General features: G+C 44.3%; 1 protein-coding gene across 7 annotated transcripts in view; it reads right to left on the bottom strand.

Moving 5' to 3' along the window:
- Positions 1-19,546, bottom strand: part of MECOM (MDS1 and EVI1 complex locus) — a 355,991-nt gene that overhangs the window by 23,231 nt on the left and 313,214 nt on the right. For 3 of the 7 annotated variants that reach the window (XM_054166432.1, XM_054166434.1, XM_054166433.1), the window contains 5 exons: positions 15,020-15,122; positions 12,389-12,605; positions 9,052-9,199; positions 7,885-8,041; positions 1,294-2,656 (listed from right to left, as the gene is read on the bottom strand). In XM_054166432.1, the coding sequence (XP_054022407.1) occupies positions 1,294-2,656; positions 7,885-8,041; positions 9,052-9,199; positions 12,389-12,605; positions 15,020-15,122 (1,988 nt within the window). The remainder of the gene's footprint in view (positions 1-1,293; positions 2,657-7,884; positions 8,042-9,051; positions 9,200-12,388; positions 12,606-15,019; positions 15,123-19,546) is intronic. The other 4 variants (XM_009902375.2, XM_009902376.2, XM_054166435.1 and 1 more) reach the window with 3 other exon arrangements.

The following is a 19,546-nucleotide window of genomic DNA, read 5'->3' as shown; positions in this document are numbered from 1 at the left end:
AGGGATAGATCCTATGCAGAGCTAACTCACAGCACTGGAAGGCTTGGTAAGAACCAGCCTTGTGCTATGCTGCCAGAATGTGTCCAGATTTCATTAGCTGATCCTGCAGGACCATAAAACACGGATCATTATTTCCGCTGCTGCAGGCATTTAACCTGAATATGATGCAAAGAAAACCTATGGTTTAATGCAGATACCAATCTGGCGTGAATAAAACCATCTCAATAAACAGCATCATATCCTGTTTCTTCACAATGCATACCTATTGTCTTATGCAAGAGCATGCACCACAAACTTTGCCCATAGCACTTCTTTTTCAGATACAAATAATAAATTAACATCACTTACATGGCGGAAACTTTTTTTTTGGTCAACAATAGGCTGTAAAACCAGTCATTTATATTACAGGCAAACCTTTTTATGGCTAATATTTCTCTAAACTAATTTAGATGCATGACTTTGGCTGGTTACAGATATATGAGCAGAGAGGCAAAGGGCAAAGAGGGGCTGACGCACACAGGATGCAGGTGGAATTCAGATCCCTGTGAGCTCCATCTCAGCATTACTGGGAAACACTGAGGGGTCAGGATTTTACCACTGGGTTTTAAAACCTCAGCTCACTGACAGTGTCTCCTTGTGCACCCATCAAAGCCAGTGACAAGGCTCCCGTTAACTTCACAACAGAATAACCAGCCCACCAGTTAAACTTTGTACACACAAGCACACCCACACCTTCAGTTACGTTAATGAAATGCCTGAAGAAATCAATCCATTGGTCAAATAATGGTTAAGAAGTCACTCTCAGTTTCCATAGTTTTTATACACCTTAAGACAAATTTACTTCTTTGTTGTGCTTATGAGATACTCCTGACTTAATTTTAGATGATCTTACAGGGTTGTTTCTGACTGAAATGACTCTAGGATTCTGTAATTGAGGAGGAGCTGGGAAGGTGCCGTACAAGTGGCACCCTGGCGAGATGCTCTCACACTTCCAAGGGAAGTGCACAAGCAAGGGCAGTCAGGGTGAGTGGACAGCACTTTGGAAGGAAAGGAACTTGAGGCAAACCAGCGATGCCAAAGTCACAGTGAATACACAAAACATCCAGGACTGATGACAATTCCTTTCTGGGTCAGGGGCATGCAGCCTAGGCACCCCATGCCCCAGTGGTGGGATGACATCTCCAGGGACAGCGGGATGGGGGACAGAACTGCCCTACACCTGCAGGCAGGTGGCCCTGGCAGACCTAGCTGCCTGTACCAAAGGATGCCAAAAGGCAGAAGATAGTCTGTTACCTGTAAATGGGATCCATAAAGAACGGGGTAGGCCTGGCGTGCTGCAAGGAGGACTCCGAAGGCTTCCTTTGCTCGAGGTCACCTCCTTTCTTTTCTCCAAAGACGTGGTTTTTCCGAGGCTCGGCTTGTTTTGTGACACTGGCTCGACTTCTGCTGCCCATGCTGAGATCTAGAGGCTGGTCCTGACTTGCTGCAGAGGGGCCTGCTGGCTTTGAGGGTATGGGAGTAAGTGGCTTCTCCTCCTTACGCTTTATGGTGAGGTCAAAGGGAGACTCAGAGCTTCCCTTTGGGATCTTCTTTATTTCACTGGGTGATTGGGGCTCCACTTTCAAGGGTAACGGTCTCAAGTCTCTATCAGGAAATGGATACATTGATTGAGAGAATGCTGGAAAAAATGGGAGGGGAAACATGGAAGGGTAAGGTAAGGCTCCGACTTTTTTGTCTTGCAGCCCCACAAGTCCTGTTGAACCAAAGTACTTTTCAGCAATAGAAGCAATAGCCTTTATAGAATCATTCACCGCTCCTGACACCGCAGTCTGCTCCTCTAAGGATGGTGAGAATATGGAATGATTGCTGTGGTCTTTCTTATTATTTATTGAAGCCAGGCTCTGCAGAGAGCTTACTTTGTCTTTGAACATTTTACCATTTTCTTTAAATTTCTCTTTCTCACTTTCAATGTCACTTTCCAGATCAGAGCCCGAGGTGGTTTCCAGGTCACTGCCACTGGGGGTACTGACATCGTCAAGGTCAAGGTCACTACTCTCTGACTGGTCACTGAGTTTCTCATGCGGCCTCTCTTCAGAGGACCTCTCTGGTTGAAGCTCCACTGGCTTATTCTCCCCTACTGATGGTTGCTTATTTAGTGCCTTCAAAATATCCTGGGTGGCTGGCAGTATCTGAGGATTTGTCATGAGGGGACTTTGACTTTTGTTTGTCTGATCTGCGCTCGGTAGTCCTTTAACAGGAGAACTAGTAGGTAGCAAAGGTGGCCTGTGGTACAAGCCTGAAGGAAACAGACCAGGGAAGCTAAAAGAAAATCCAGGAGCTGTTGGAAAGGTAAGACCAGCAGGATGCCTATTGGCTCCAAAATAGTCAGCAAGGCCCGGATTTGCATGATTCATATTAACCATGGACGTTTTATCCATAGCTGGGGTTCCAGGAAGTGAAATGCCTTGGCCAAAAAATCCTCCTGCTGCAAAATGGTTCTTGCCCTCACAAAATCTCCTGTGTTTATTTAAGGAAGACGTAGTGCTGAACATTTGTCCACAGTCTTTGCACTTGATTTGGGTTCTGCAATCAGCATGCATGCGCTTATGACGACAAAGGTTTGAAAACTGAGTATAGGATTTATGGCAGACCTCACCTGTATGTAAACAACAACAACAACACATCTCAGGCTTTATGATAATTGCCCCCACCCTCAAAATTTTGCAAATAACACCCTTTTTATACCCACCAAACGTCAATTAGGAAGCCAGAAGGAGAAGTCTGGGTGCACGAATGTACCCAAGGAGATTGTACTCTTCCAAAGCAAGGCATCCTAGCAGACAAATGTCTAAAGACAGCACCAAAACCCGCTCCAGCAAACCAGAAAAGGTCTGAAATCACTACAAGATAATGTTTCCTTGTTCACTTTTTGCATTGCACAGCATTGCATATTCAGAACTGTTACTCCGTGCTGCATTAGCACCCAGAGCCCCTCCGAGAGCTGCAGCTCGGTGCTGTAATGCCACATGGAACCCACTGTTCTCCTGTGCCAGTGAGCACTCCTGTCTTCAAATGACATCCATCTCTGTCACCATTCACATGCAGAAGGTTAGTCATTAAAACAAATATTTGCAGGACCAAACAGGAGATAGACAGAGGTGCCTCAGAGAGCTTTCAGTCTGCAAGACCACAAGGATAAGGAGGAGACAACCAGGTAGTTCCAGGTGCATAACCTTATTAACAAACAATTTTTTTCCATTTACAATTAAGAATTTAATCTTCTCAAAGTCCAGGCTAAGGCCTGAGTAACCTCAGTCTGGTACTCTCATATGTCCAAAGCATCTCTGTTCATATAATGCATACAGTTCCCACAGGTCTCCAGGATGCTGTAACTCTAATTTCCACATCTTAGTAACTTTACTTGTCTTGATTCTGTTTTTTGGACAATACACACTACTTCAACAACAATTTCCCTTAAGAATGCAGCTGTATTTTATTTGCATGTCTGATGCTCAAACCAGCTTGGTGGATTTCCTTTCAGAATCCTCCGGGATGAGAATAGCATCAGCCTCACAAGAGTAGCGCTTGGAAAAAGCCTGAAACCACGGAGAAGAGATCTACCTTGAGCTTCTGAGCCTCATCTAGCCTGTAACATTTGGCACACTGGAGCACAGCTTCCAGCAACCCTTTTCAGTAGCAGGACGCTGAAAGTGGTCCCAGGGGGGCAGAGCAAGACACTACAAAGAACGAATCATGTCCCTGAAACAAACAAGATTTTGCAGGTCCCTGATCTTCCAGCTGCTACAAACCTTAGGGAGCAAACTGGGGCAGCAACCAAGTTTTAGGTCTGTAAGTTAAATTGCGGTTTGGAAGAGGATAATGCTTAGCTCCCTAGTGCCTTTTTATGTGCCCTTTTTGGTATCTTTTGGATAAGCAGAGGCATCAAGCAAATCCCAAGGCCGAGCTATGTCTTGTGCTCTTCATTACAGTAAAATTTGTCTGTATCTTGCTTCTAACAGTATCAACTCCAGGGCTGTTTAAAAACAAGGCAGCAGCACTATCAGTAAGCAGCATTATCCCTCTGTAATAAAGCTTCCCCCCCACACACCTTTTTTTTTTTTCCCCAGCCAGGAAAAAGCATGTGGCCACTTTATTTTTATTTAATTTGTGTTATATCATATGCTCTCATCTTTCACACATCAAAGCAGCACAACAATACACATTGTGTATTCTGAGGCCTTTTTAACAATCATTTTCATGATTTGAGACAGACTGACATAATTTACAATGGCTCTATTTTAAGCCTGCAAAGGAAACTGAATTGAATGTATCCCATCCTGCACTCCTGGTTCCCATGAACTGCAATCACGTCCTCTAACTTCCACTTGCAGCGGGGCCTGTGCTAACCTTCCTGATCCTCTAAATCTCTGCCCTTGAGAAACCTGACCGCTTGTTGTCATCTCTTAACTGTTTACCTCTTCAGCAGGCTGCTTCATATCTCAGCAACAATGCTCCTATTGTTCGAGGGCCTGATCCTGCCTGATCCACCCATTTTCCCTGTCCATGTCCCACTGACATCCCTGGGACAATTCATGGGGTAAAGAGTGCAGGATTGGGCCCAAACACAGGAAATTTGCAATGCGGTAATTCAGGAAGAATGTTTGTTGCTGTGTATCAGTTACTGTTCCTGCTGGAAATCTTCATTCCAAAGGATAGGTAAGAAGGGAGAGAAAATAAAGAAGTAAAATTAAAAGGAAATAGGGGATAAAAGAAAGATGGAAAAGAAATTAAAAAGACAAACAAGAGAGAAGGGAAAAACGAAGAGAGGAGGAGGAGAGAAGAGAAAAGAGGGAAAAACAGATCATTCTAGTTCCTTTAAAATGTTTGCTATTATCTGGAGAAGTACTTTATGTTTCTTTTTTTGGAAACTACTTTATTTGCCTCTTTAACTTAGAACTATTTTTTATTCAATACACAACTATTTGCCATTTATTTGCTGCAGTATGAAGCTCTGATTTTTCTATTTTCTCCTATTTTTAGCCTAATCACAGGCATCAGGTTTCTGCTCCCACAGACCAAAGTCACCTCAATACTTCATGGTACCAAATCAGGCCTCTTACCTTACTGTTAGGCTCTTACACAAAAAGCTCCCCCTGCTCCCACTGGGTTGATCAGAGAAACCAAAATTAAACTGACCAAAATGGTGATACATTATGAATTATTCTCCATTAATACCTTGAAAAGTCAACAGAACCCAGAATTAGTCTACTCTGAAGAAAAGCAAAAATACACACCTACAATTCAGTGGTACCCCTACAAACTACTAAGGAAGATGCAAATTAATCATTAGACTAAATATACTTTATCTCAGTTTTAGAATAAAATTAAGCCAATAATGGCAATCCCATTAAAATATGTCAATATTTACCACTATAATCTCAATCAAACAACTAACAGCTACACTGAGGCTTTTACCTTTTTGAGCACATTCATTGAGGTGCTGCTTGCTCAAGGCGCCTCTGGTATATTTAACAGGCAGCATATTCAATCCACAGGCTCTCAAGGCTGGCAAAGAAATTTTGGGCTCAGGTCTAAAGCTCTTCCTCTCCAGAGCAGTCTTACTTTTGAGGTCCATCCCCTAAAGCCTAAGAGTAAGAGGGTGTGACTGAAGGACACACCCAACTTTATGCTGATTAAGGAGATGACTCTAAATTGATTGCACCAGCTCAGCCTGCATGGAGATTGCCAGGACTTTCTAGTAAGTTCTACCTGGTTTTCATCCCATGACTTTTACTTCCAAGTAAAGTTTTGTTTATACTTCAGTAGGGTTATCAGCTTTAATTGCTTCCATGTATCAAAGCAACAGAGCTGGGTTTGATTTCTCCTATTACACCTTATTACACCCTTTAAATCTCAGCACCATGTTTTTAAGCAACTAAATTTTAAGGGAAGCTTCCCTCCTTGCAGATTTATTGCTCTACAGGTTTAACACAAGCTCACAATCTGGCTCCTAGTCTGCAAAATTTCATCTCAAACCTACACATGGTGTGCACCAGGATTGTCTCTGCACCCCAAATTAGCCAGCAGTTAATTTTGCATATTTTCTGCTGATTAAAAAAAATTAAATTACTCTTTAGTACTATTTTGAGTATGTTCAGTCTATTATGGCATGTGGTTTCTATTTGGAGAGGCTGGAGATTTTGTGAAGGCAGTGAGTAATTACCTTAGTGTTGGTGAGTTTTCACTCAAGCTTGGGCCATGTACTGTAATAAGAGACAGTTGCCATAAACAGACTGGTACGAGAAAATCGTGGTGTGTGGCCTTCTGGTGGAAAACAGATATCTCCTTTAGGTGACCCTAGCTCCCTCCTAAAGCCTACCAAACATGTGGTCTCCAAACACTTTTGTCCTGCAATTACATGGCTGTTATTTGTAGGTTGCTTGATGGGTTTTCATCTCTCACTCTCTGCTTATGAAGACTACCAGTTGCTGTTTCATTTATCAGAATAAATAGTAACAAAGAGCATTTGAGAGATTGTTTCATTTATGACAGGTGCCACTTACAGACTTTTATGTAGAGCACTGCAGCAGGACCATCTGAAGACTCCCTGCCTAGCCAGAAGTTACTGTTTTCTAGTAATTATAATCTCAAAGTGCAATTACTTAGCTTGTAAGCAGGTTTAAAAACTTTTAGTGATATTTATTATTGGATGTAGTTATACATTTTCTCATTGAAGAAGCCCAAACCACATGTAGTATCTAACTCAATGGCAGGTATACAGACTTTGCACAAATGAGTCTGTCAAGCCAGTACCCCTCCTCTTGAGCAACTTTCTTACTGTGAAGCTGCCACTTTCCCTGCCTGTGGTGCCAATATCTTGGCAAACTTCTGCTGGGAGCAGCAAAGGATTAAGAAAGTTTAGCACACAAATATGGGAGGTGGTCAGAGCTGTCTTTCAAGCCATAGCAGGTGCCTGAAAAGACTGATGGAGGTTAGCACTGCCAACAACCATATTCTCAACTATTTTCTGCCTCTGCTTCCCTGGTGAAAGGGAGAGAAAAGCACCTGTGACATTACTGTGCTCCCAGCTACCCCATCTGCCAGCAGGATCTGGCTAAGCAGTAAACACAGCCTGCGAGACTCTGAGGATATGATTTACAGCCCAGTACAGAAGCCCACAGAGAAGGCAACTTTTATTGCTGAAGCAGCTGTTGGCAAAGATCTGATAGCTCAACTTAATACTTAAATTCAAGGCATGCAAAGGACCCTCAAGGAGAGCGGCAAGCTCCTCAGGCTGAAATTCACTGTTTTTAAGGTTTGTTTTCCAACTCCAGCAAAAGTTGTGGTGTCTGCTGTGGAGACTTGGTAGCTCAAAATTACCTCCTAAAGCAAAGCAGCCCTCCAGGTACTGATGGCTCTGCCTAATTCCCAGCATGTCCAGACTGTGGTGGCAGCTACTGCCACTCTCCTCTGCCCACCCCAGCACTGCCACCTCCTCCCCTGTGAAGAGCAGAATCTGGCAGAGGGGACTGCAGAAAGGAGACCAGCCAGACTGGCATGGTGAAAAGCAATGAGACTGCAGCCACCAAGTCTGGCATGGATCTTTCTCACTAAATCTCACTCCCCACTTGATCTGCACATGGAAAATCATCCCGGGGACCACAGGTACATTTACACAGCACACAGTGAAAAGGAAAACTGTTATGGAAGTAACACTTTGCATTGGCCTACACATTACCCAGAACTCATTTAACAACTCACAGCCCCTATGAAACTTGGTGGGACAGTCAAAAGGAGTGCAAACACAACCTCCTGCTTCCAGACTATGCTGCTTCAGCACAAAAGAAATAACACTTAACCAAAGACGTTGAGTTGAAGACTTACATATAAAAGGTTTGACACTGCTGTGGATGTGTTTATGCTGTTTGAGGCCTGAAGAAGTGGCAAAGGTTTTGCCGCACTCTGGACACGCATGGGCACGAGCCCCAACATGCTGGGAACGAATATGCCTCTGAAGGTTGCTGGGGTCCGTGAAAACCTGCTAGGAAATGAGTACTGATTAACCAAGAAACTTGACTGCAGAAGAAGGCATTTATTACAAAATTCAAACCTTGGAGCTATTTGGGAGTACCTAAGATTAAAAACCTCCCTAATGGGCATCAAAACCTCTCAATGGGCATCAATGGGCATCCTGCCTGCAGGATGGAACCTGTTTCCTGGGATCACCCCAAGTAGTTGGTGGGTCTTTTAACCCCTTTGCAACCACTGCAGCAGATGCATTTGACCCTGTCATTAGAAATTGTGCTTTTCAGACCAGGGACTTGACAGAAAATGAGTCAAAGTGTGGATGATGGAAACCTTTAACCATTACTGCAATGGAAATACTTTATAGCGACAACTAAATGCATGGCAGCATGGAATCCTGTATACAATACAGTCCTAGCATCCAGGGCTTGGTTCTTCCTTGCAATTATCAGCTCAATAGAAAATTATCATTGCTGCAGCAAATCTAAGTCCTTGAGAAAAAGGCCCAAAGCTAGGGGACTCTGATGAAAAGCAATGTAGAGCACCACCTCCTGTAACAATCTACACAGCAAGCCCAATGACATGAAGCGACAAAGATGCTCCAAGATGAGATAGCTGTGCTCACTTAGTGCAGCTGGGGGCCCACTGCTAGTTCTTATTCTGGTTTGTATTGCAATAGTGTCCTGAAGCTTCTGGTCTTCAGGGCTGGCACATGGTCTGGGGAACCCATCCACCCTGTATTTTTTGGGGGGTTTCTTGCCCATAAGGGATCCTCCAGCACTCCTCACAAGGCACCAGGCCCTGAGCTTGAAGATGCTCAATACCCTACATCAGTGGCTAACTTCAGACACCAAATCAAAACAGGTAGAAAAATAGCATATTTATAAAGCAGAAGTGTAAACCCTTGGAAAAAACATCTGCAGCGCAGCAAAGGCCTCCTGTATCCCACCCCCAGGCAACCCCACTTCCATGCTGCTGTGTGCCCAGAGCAGAAGAAGCAGCAGACAGCCTATAAATTCACTGTACCTTGGCACAGTTTTCACACTCGTAGTGCTTCCCGCTGTCGTGCGACATTTGGTGACGTATCAAGTTGGACTTCCAGTTAAAAGCTTTGGGGCACTGGTCACACTTGTACTCCCTCTCCTCACTGTGTGACAGCATGTGCTTCTCTAAGCTGTGGAAACAGGAACAGGGCTCAGTGAGGTCTCCCACACTTAGTGGGTTTATCAGCTCTTTATAGGAAGAGGAGATAGGACAGCACATAATTACAGCAACAACAAAACCATTTAAAAGCCCAAAAGGTTCAATCCTGACAAATGAAGCCCTCTGAGCACCAGGTTCACCCTAGCTGGGAGACAGAACACCTTCCACCCTACCAGAGTAATGCATCCTCCCATGTTTTGCCAGGCCACTTCCAAATGCTTCAGGAGATGCTGCTGCCATCACTCCCTAAGGAGACTATTTCATACACCTCTCAGTATTTCACTCTGGTAATTCTTCCCTGCAGCCTGAATTATTTTTACCTTATGACTTGCCCTCTAAACAAACCCTGGATCCCTCCACCTGATATAACTCCACTCCTTTGATGAGAATCAATTTTTCTTCCAGCAGGAACAGATGAGGAATAACTCCACTGGAGCAGGACAGAAAGAGCATAAGAAGCCTCTAAATACGGTGCACTATGACTGAAATAATACTTGATAATTGTTAACTGCGTTCAATTGCACAGATGTTTATTCATTCATTTCTTAGTAGTTTATTCAGGATATTCAATCTCTACCTAATTTCTGTTGCACATCTTTGAACTCATTTTTGTCTCCTGAATTTCCCCAATTCCTGTTTTATTACTGACCTGTAGCAAATGTATCTTTTGAAACACCTCTATTGCTTGGCCACATACAGAGCTGTAACTCACACTAGTGCTTGAGAAAACATCACTACATAATCTAAGAGGGAATTCACAGAAAAGTTGCTATAAACTGAGAATTTTTTTAGCCTGGGATGCCAAACCGAATCAATCTTTCTTCACATGAAGCTCCCACTTAGCTCTACTGAACTAGTGGACAAAACCTGCTGGGTATTTACAGACTCATTTGGGTTGTGCAGCCCGAACAGCAATCTTCATTCTCAGCCACAGTTAATGGGAAATGTTTTCACCCTGCAGATGCTCTTAACTTCTACCCCTCTCAGTCTCCTTCCTTTGTGGGAGGGAAATAATTCTGCCTTCCCTCCCTAATACTTCTGTAACAATTGACTCTGCACCATGTGCTGGTAAACAAATTTGCCCTCAGACCTAGAGAGACTCTTGTCCCTGGCTCTGGCAGCAGCTCCCAGATGTCTGCCACAGCTACATGATCTGCCATCAGCACTGGGCAGTTCTGGGCCCCCAGATCTCCATCTTCCTGCTCAGCTCTTTCTCCATTCCATTACACACACCCTCAAGCATGGCTCACTCAGGCCTTTTGTTTTATATAATCTGGATATAGCACACTTTGGTACTTTTTTTTGCTGTGAACTGTCTTTGTGGTGTATGAGCCTTTCAATAATTCAAGAGTTCAGAGAATGACTACATTCTCTCTCATTTTTCACCCTTTCTCACAGTCCTGCCCATCTATTTATGATGACTCCTTCTTTGTTTTCTGCCCTTTCTCTTCAATATTTAATATTTTAAGCTAAATTTACATTTCCTCAATGATTCCCATATGTTAGATATCGTCCTCTGGTTCACAGGCAGAGAAGGGCTTTAACAGTGAATAACTCACAACATGGAAAACTGTTACAGTCCAGACTCCTGCCTCACCCACCCACTGCTGCTACCCTTCCCTCTTCACCTACCTACATCAGCCGTTTCCAATCAATCACTCCCACTGAAATTGGACACATGGAGCTACTGCTCACCACCAGCCAGTGAATAAAACCTTGCGCTGCACAAATTCCCACTCAGCAGGGTTGACCTCGTCTGCAGGGAGCAGCGTTTGGCACATTGTGTTTTAATTTCAGCATCATTAATATCACAGAAATGTAAGGATCAGGTCCTAGGAGTTGTTGATCTGAGACCTCTCACTGAGGACAAGACACCTCAGCTCTGTCAAGAGGAGGTAAGAAGCATCTGTGTTTTGGAGAGAGGGCTTCATCTTGCAGAACCAGCACCTGAACCATCCAAGAGGAGTTGTCTGAAGGGCCTAGCCCTGGGCGTGCGCAAGGCCACACTAACCTCCAAAAGACACCACAACATCCCCAGTCTTGGACTAGTAAAGATTTCAATGAAAAACATGAATCCACAAAATACTCTAAACTGGCAAGTCAAAGGTATTTAAGGGGCACATGATTATTAAGCAATGCCAATGAATCCACTGCTGTCCCTAAAAGAGCAGTTAACAGTCACTTAGGTTGTGCCCACACAACATAGAAAGAAGGCACTGTAGGAGTGTGGGACCTGTGCTACAGACTCCGCCTGAAAGCAAGAGATAGTGGTCCATGCCTGCTGATGCTATAAACCAGTTTCCTAGGAAATACCAAGCCTCATCACAGTGGAGGATCTGGCTTAGGATTTTGGTATCAGGATAGCTCAGCATCGCTATCAAACGTTGGCTGAGATCAACCTTCCTCTGGTCCTGAAAACACTAAGATGGGAATCTGTGAGGGATGTGCTGCAGAAGCTCCTGTTTACTCTCAGTATCTTTCAGCAATCTGCAAAATTTGCCAACATGTGCACCCCAATATGGTAATTTTAAGTAGTCATAAAACTACAGGAACAGGAAATAAGTAAGTGATCTTCAACATATAGAAGCTGCACTTTCTATTTACATTCTGTTATTTCACAGCCACGTGCACATGACTGTTCAAACAGACATATACATAAGAAAAAGAGGAACCCCAGTGGTTCAAGACAGCAGAGCTACATATATGTAATAACATAGACATACATATATACAACATCTAGAACCTGCCTCTAACTAGCATGGCTTGCTAGCAAGGATAAAATTAGTAACATCAGTGAACGCAACTCAGAGATGTTCTAAGTAATTTCTACATCAAAATAAGGAGCCCAGACCCTAGCTGATCTGAACTGCAGTCACTCTCCTAACAGACCAGCCCAATTCATGCCAGCTAAAGATCTGCTTGTCAGAAGATCCAGTTCCTAATTTAAGGCCCCCACTAAAGACATTAATACAAGGACCAGATTTCTGATTTATTGAGACTCCACTGCTTTCTGTATTATAAAACACTAACCAGGAGAGAAGTCTTACTCATCTTCATCTTTGTATAGAAGATGAATGTATCAGACTCTGCCCTGCATGATCCCACTGAAGCCATTACAGAATTTGTCTCGTCCAATCACATTTTAAGCTGTCACTCTTACCTTTGTAAGTCTGGGAAGGCTTGATCACACTCTTTACACTCCTGGATTTCATGCACATCCTGAAGGTCATTCTCATTCTCAAGCTTTTTCTGGAAGTCCTCCTCCACCATGGAGAAGGCAGAGTGAGGTGTGCTGCAGGGGAACTTCTGGTGGTCTACGAGCTCAGCCTTGGACTCAAAGAGCTGATCACAGTCCTCACAGCGGTACTGGCGCTCCTCTGAAAGACAAAGGGGTTGGGCACAGGGGGGTTGCATCAGTTTTCAGTGATTTTTAACGACCACCCCATCAGGTGTTTGATGATGGTGTGGATGGTGTGGTTAGATAAATGGTTATTCAGTGAGAAAAGAGAAGAACATCAAAAGAAACAAGGATACCTTAGAATGCTTTGTAATAATGAGTTAATTGTAGAGTATATGACAGTGCAATACCCTCTGTTAATTGCCTAAGTGACATCCAACAGGGATCCCTAACACTGCCTTAAGACAGAAGTCATGTGTTTATATACTATCCTTAATGGGGATATATAGGGTCTAAGGTGAATTTCCAGTGGAGGTTGACAGTTTCTGTCCTTCTGAACGAAGGAAACTGACTTAGAAATGAACATCAGTATCTAAAATAGCCTAACAGATGCTTATTTCCACTAGAGTCTTTTTGCAGCACCCAAACTTGTTCAAAGTAAGTCACAGACGTAAGAAGTTGGGGTAATGAATAGTCACAGACATATGAAGTTGGGGTAATAAATACAGGGCACCTTGCTTTAAATGCCATAAAATCAGTCACAATGTGTTTCTTACTGAAAACAAATGCAGAAGATCACCATAGAGTGTCACTTTGGAATGAATATTGCATTCCACTAGTTGGTAATGCCTGAAAAAGAATAGGTTAGCTGAAGGAAATCCCAAGAAGCACACTTGGAGAAAAGAATCCCATGGTATTTCTTTTCTGATGGATTTTCTACTGATGGTCCATACAAAGAGCCAGGCACACTGGTTTGGTTCTAGTGTTACTTGCCCTGCACTGAGGAGTCTGGCTGGAATCTCAAACAGATGTAGCTGGTTGCTACTTGACAGTTGAGCTGATCCAGAGAAAGCATCATAGAGCTCTGTTGTCCACTCTCTATGAGCAATACTTTGGCTCAGCTTGCTTCTAAATTAGCCCAGTGGGACACTTCTTTGTGTGACTGCAAAGATTTTCTTGTGTAATTTTTGTAACAGCTACATGACCACAGGGACTAGGCATGGAAACCACAATGCTTGAAAAGGGGGACACCTTTAGCAATAACTAAACAAAGTTATTGCTAAGGAAAAACAAACAAACCAAACAAAAAACCAACCAAACCACAACAAACAAACAACAAAACAAAACCCAACCAAACAAACAAAAGACCCCACAAAACCAAAACTGACTGAATGAATAATCCCTACCTTTTCCTTGAAAAAGAAAAGCCAATGCTGTAAATGTGTGCTTACAAGGAATTATAACCTACATACCTCCTGCACTGGGAAAACCCCCATGTACTGTCCCTGAATCCCTGAGAATTTGTAAATTGCCCACATTGGCATAAGATGTAGGTGGAGGACAAATCCAGGCAACAGCTCCAGAGTTTCAGATCCAGAATCTGAACGCTGGATGACTAATGAAGGAGCACGAGGAGGAAGAATGATTCAAATGTTTTCACAAGTGACAGCAACATTAATGACCTGGAATTTTCTCTTTTCAAGATGACAGAGTAACTGCTGTTTGGCTAAGTGACAAAAATAACCTACAGCCAGCGTTCATACATGTCCTGCAGGAGCAGCACAGCCTAGAGATAAGGATATGCAACCTTCTTCTCCTTTTGAAACTTGATCATTTTGTGGGGATTGCAATCTCAAAGCCTTACTACTGCCCTCAGTTACATCTGCAGAACTCTGCCTCTGCCAGGGAGGTTTGAATAAGTGAAGGTAAAACCACAACCACACTGTTGCAGAGATGAAATCCTGAGAAATACCAACTGTGCAAACTAGAGCTCACCTGATTGGCAGGCAGAACATGTAGCATTGAATGAAGCAATATTCAGTCACATTGAAATGCAACACTGAATGAAGCTATACTCCAGGCTGGACCAGTTTGGAGTGATGAAGAAAACAAACAGAAAATCCCCAAGGCCAGCACTGGTATCACTTTTGAGAGCAAACCTGCCCTTCAGAGGGGCTAAAGGAGTTGTGGTACTAGACTGGATACTCTTTCTTTACTGAAATTGTGGTCAGGCACTGGAACAGGCTGCCCAGGGAGGTGGTGGAGTCACCATCCCTGGAGATGTTAAAAAAATGTGTAGACATGGGGTTTGGGTTCATGGTTTAGTGGGCATGGTGGTGTCGAGTTGATGGTTAGACTTTGTGATCTTAGAGGTCATTTTCAACCTTAATGATCATATGATTCCATGTCACACTACTTTATTTACTCAACAGCTTTCAGAGAAACAGTGGGGCCAAAGACAAACAAGTACAACCATGGTCCAAGTTCTTCTCCCTGGCTGCAGTGAAGCCACTCTAGATTTCAAAAGGATTTCAAGAAGGAAGAAATCTCCCAAATTTTGTGCTTAATTTCAGTGACAGTTTCTATTAGATGAGACAACAAGAAATGGCTAACCATGAATGTCCGGAGCCATTGTTTCATGTGAATAATCTTCACTCTTCATGAACAGTAAGAGCTCCTCTCCTGGTTCAATATCTGCTACCACTCTGTAGAATATCTGTGAAAAAAAAAATAAAAGAGAAAACAATGTGATGACCACAAGAGGCAAGGAGGCATCAGCCACTGCCAGTGTGTATTACAGCATGGAAACCCTGCGGCTAGACCCTGCCTGGCACGCATGCTGGCTGCTGTTTGCTGGAGAGGGGTCAGCTCTGACTATGATAGGTCTGCTCCTGCCACCCACCAAAGCCATTAAGTGCTTCGTGCTCTGTGAAGACAAAAAGGATGATTGCTTTCAACAGCCTCTGATGCGAAATGAGCTGTGTGATGACTACAAACACCACCAGTAATTTGTGTGCTCAGTTACACCAAATCCATGTACAAAGTATTCATGAACACACCCCTGAGTAATCCACGGAAGGAAGGTGACTCCTGTTGCACTGAAAAAAGGTACTAAAGGAGACCTGAGAAGACATTGCTAATTAAATCATAGGTGTCTAAACACCTCATTTCCATCATCTACTCAGTCCAGAAAGCTGTGGGGTGAGAGGCTTATACAAACCAGTGCACCTGGTTACTCCTTAGCTTCAAACAGGAACCAAATGAAAAATCAGTCCCAAGTGAAGAAACACTGTGAGAGCCAAAGCTGCTGGTGGTGACCGCGGCAGGTGGCACCTGGTCCCCTTGTAGAGGCGACATCAGACTCCAGGAAGGAGCCAGCTGGGGAAACAGAAGGTTGTGGGGTGGAGGAAGGGACCACACTCCCTTGGGTCCATGCACCCAGAGCAACAAGCACACGCCTAGCATCGTAAGGCTCTGTCGAAAGGAAATTCCCAAAATCCATCTGGCTGCTCTCTCTGTCTCAGCAGGAAATGTGAAGAGCACTAAAAAGCTCCACAAAGGAGCTCAAATAAATATTAGTAACTTCCTCAGGCCTTGTTAAACAAAAACACATGACAGCTATGTTTCCTACACTAAAAACTGATGCCCTTGCAGTTTCTCAGATTAATGTACTTTTAAAGGTTTTGCTCTCAAACTCTTAACTCTCAAAAGGCATCTCAGTGCTCTGGGAGAAAGGCAGAAAATGTCCTTCACTGTTTAAAGGGATGTGTTTGTCCCAAGGTAGGTACTGGGGGCATCTAAGGATGTGTGAGCACTCTCCTTGCTCTTCAAGCATCATCACCCATGGGGTGGCCCAGGCAGCTGAGCACATACCGACATCCTCCAGGAGGTGGCTGTACAGCCTAATCGTTTCTTCACAAGCAGCCTCTGCCCACAGATACAGGCTAAACACCTAAAAATAATGAAATAAGATGCATTTCCTCTGATTTGTTTTCTTTTCTTTGGCTTGTCCCAAAAACCACTCTGGAGCAGATGTGCAGGGGAGCAGTGGTGAAAGCTGCTGGGGTCAGCTTGTGCTCACCTCTCTCTAGCTGGGCTGGCAAAACACATCAGGCAGAAGGTACCCATGGTCCCAAGCCTCTGCTTAGGGCAAATGTTTCTCATGGAAGCCAAGAGAATCTTTATAGCCAGCCTGATGTGCCCAGGCTGTACTTCTCTCCCCTTCCATCCTGCCCTGGTCAGATCATCAGTTGTCATTTTTACCCCTTGAGAGGGGACTGCAAACTCCACTGAGTACTTTGGAAGGTGCAGGAGGCTAAGAGAGCCATGAGAGGGTCTTGTGCATGTCCCTGGGCGAATGCCTGGTACCACAACCCCCTCCAGAACTGATGCCACCAGTAATGCCAAAGGACATGGGGCTGCTGTGTGGACTTCAGTATGCCAAGGATGTGGCCTGGGCCACTCATCTCAACAAAGGATGAAGCATGTTGAAGTGAAGCCAGCTCTTAACTCCGCAAATACACCTGATGTCCGTGCCACATCCGGCGAGCACTTGCTTTAAGTGATGCTTGTTTTTCCATTTATTAAGAGAAATGTATTGAAAGCTGCAGTTTTTGCTCCAGAAGTGTGACAACCTCCACAGCTGAAAGGGAGTGGAAGATAAACCTGGTTGCTGGTTTGACTTTGGGTGGAAATAAAACGTGTATGGCACTGCATGCTGACCAGAGCACCCACCTCTTGCTTGGGGTGGAAGCAGGATCAAGTCCACTCCACCACCAGGTGGGACTTCCATCATCTCAGAAGGACCATACCAAAGCTGCTGCTCTTACCGGGACAGCTCTGCCCAGGACTTGCCTCAGTGCTCCCAGGTTTTGTGTCACAGTTGGGTAAACTCAGCTCTTCTTCTGAGGTCAGTAGTGCATCCACACCAGGGGGTGAACAAAAACCACAGTGAAGCCTTCTCCGGTATTTTTTCTGTCCCATCAAAGGTATTTTGACAGACCTTTTCACCTCTTGTCACAAAGTGAGGACACATGGACTGTACGGAGGCATAAAGAGAGTCTTGTTCACGAAGCACTGTGCTGGGGTGCATCACTTCTCTTTGGGAAACCCCAGTACAATGCAGCATCTTTCTTGCAGCTGTGAGACAAATCCCTACCCAGGGTACAAACTTTGCAGCCAATCGCCCTGTTTGCATTAATACTCAAAAATATCAGGGACTATTCAGCTATCCACCAGAAACCAACTGGCCAGTCCCTCTACCTCTGCAGGGGGACAAGATAGAGTGTCCTGAAAAATTCAAGGTTTAGGTTCAGTGATATTTCTAGATTCCCCACCCAAGCACTAACACCCTCCAAAACAAGCTCCAAGTGACAGATTTCCAGCTCTGGCATGCTGCTATTAGTCTTATTATTAAAACACTGGGGTTTGATTGTTGTTATTTTTGATTTCTGTACCTAAACCAAACCAAAACCCAAACAAACAAACCTGCACTAACAGTTTATATACTAGATTGCATCCCAGTGAAGATCTAGAATGAAACATACTAAACTTTAAAGCAAAATACCACACAGGTAAAATTAATCTGATTTTAAGAGCTGTCCTTATTACTTCATGTGAAAAACCTTTTTTTTTCTCACTCTTCCCACCTAAACCCTCCTGGAATTATCCTGTCTGAGGAAAAGTGGGCAACTAACTGTTGAAATGAGCCCCATTGCCTGAGTTTTTAAGCAGCAGCAGCCTATTGGGCAGACAGCATGGGGGTCCTGCCAGCCCCCAGATGGGAAAGCTCATAAACTAACCCCCCCAGGCCCACAGGTGCCCTCCTGGCTGTTCTTCCTTTGTAAGACAGCAACCTCTACTTGCAGGAAGTATTGTTGTAACACTAATAGAGAATAAATGGATTTTTCAACTGCAAAGCTTGAAGATTTCTTGGATGCAATCCCTACTCTGCTACAATTAACGAAACGTTTTAATTTTCTATCACCTTCAGCCTATCCAGTGTGTTTCAATACCTGACCTTCTCAAGATAACCTGCACTCATGATACACAAACGTGCACCAGTCTGCCTCGAGAAACACTGGAAGAGCTGCTGCACAGTAGAGGAACAAATGGGGGGTGGGGGGGGAAAGAAAACAATAAAAGGAAAGTCCAGATGCACATCTCACATGCCCTGGGATCAGCGGTGTGTGACTGCAGTTTATATAGGAAGAGCAAAATCGGATCCAGATCTGGAAACACTTTCAAAGTTCAGGGGGTCTGAGGTGGGGAGAAGTTGGGGGAGGCCTAACTCATCAGTTCTCTGTGCCTGCCTACACCACAGGTCATATATTTATGCTACTGAGCAGAAATAAAAGCTCCCAAACTGCAAAGCTGTAAAGGGCAAGGGGGGGTGGGGGGTGGGGGGGTGTAGGAAAATGGAACACACACAATTTACTTTTAAATGGATGAATAAGGCCTCATTGTTATGAATCCCAGTTTACTTTTCCTGGTCAGGCACTTGAAATTTTATTTATGCTTAATAGACTGCATTTGGCATGTGTAAAGATGACAGAAGTGTGAATTATGAAGGACCTTCAACCTATTCAGGAAGTTGTAATAATTGAAATAATAGCAAAAACGCACTCCCCGCGAGCTGGAGCCGCGGCCGCGCACTCGGCCGCTGCCGCCCACGTGCTTTCAAGTGCCCCAGCCATCCTGTCTGCCCTAGTGAGACCCACACCACTCTGAACCCCTCCTCTGCTCCCACCCAGCCCTGCCCTCCAGCCCCCAGGAAGGTTTAACCAAAGGATGCTGGTCTGGGGGAGAAAAAGTGGCACTTCAGGCAATGAACGCGACTAAAGGCACTCACTGCTACACAAGCCATGTTCAGCCCCAAGAGGAGTCATGTTCCATGGCATCCAACTCAACTTTTCATTCCTGTGTATCCAAGAGCTTTAGTAAACACTGCACATGCTCCAGCAGTGCCTGGGAAATGCAGGCTTTAGGGCAGGCAAGAGATGCAGCTCAGACTCAGCACTGTTTGTACTTTAACCATCCAAGCAATGCACTGAACTTGCAGCTACCACCACGGTGGAAAGCATGAGGTGACTTTGTGCTGCACCACACTGCTGCAAGCAGGAGGACCAAGGAGAGGACCCA

This window comes from Dryobates pubescens, chromosome 13 (genome assembly GCF_014839835.1).
Source record: "Dryobates pubescens isolate bDryPub1 chromosome 13, bDryPub1.pri, whole genome shotgun sequence".
Classification (NCBI taxonomy): Eukaryota; Metazoa; Chordata; class Aves; order Piciformes; family Picidae; genus Dryobates; species Dryobates pubescens.
The sequence above is the reverse complement of the archived record's forward strand: the minus strand, read 5'-3'. Positions and strand labels throughout refer to the sequence as shown.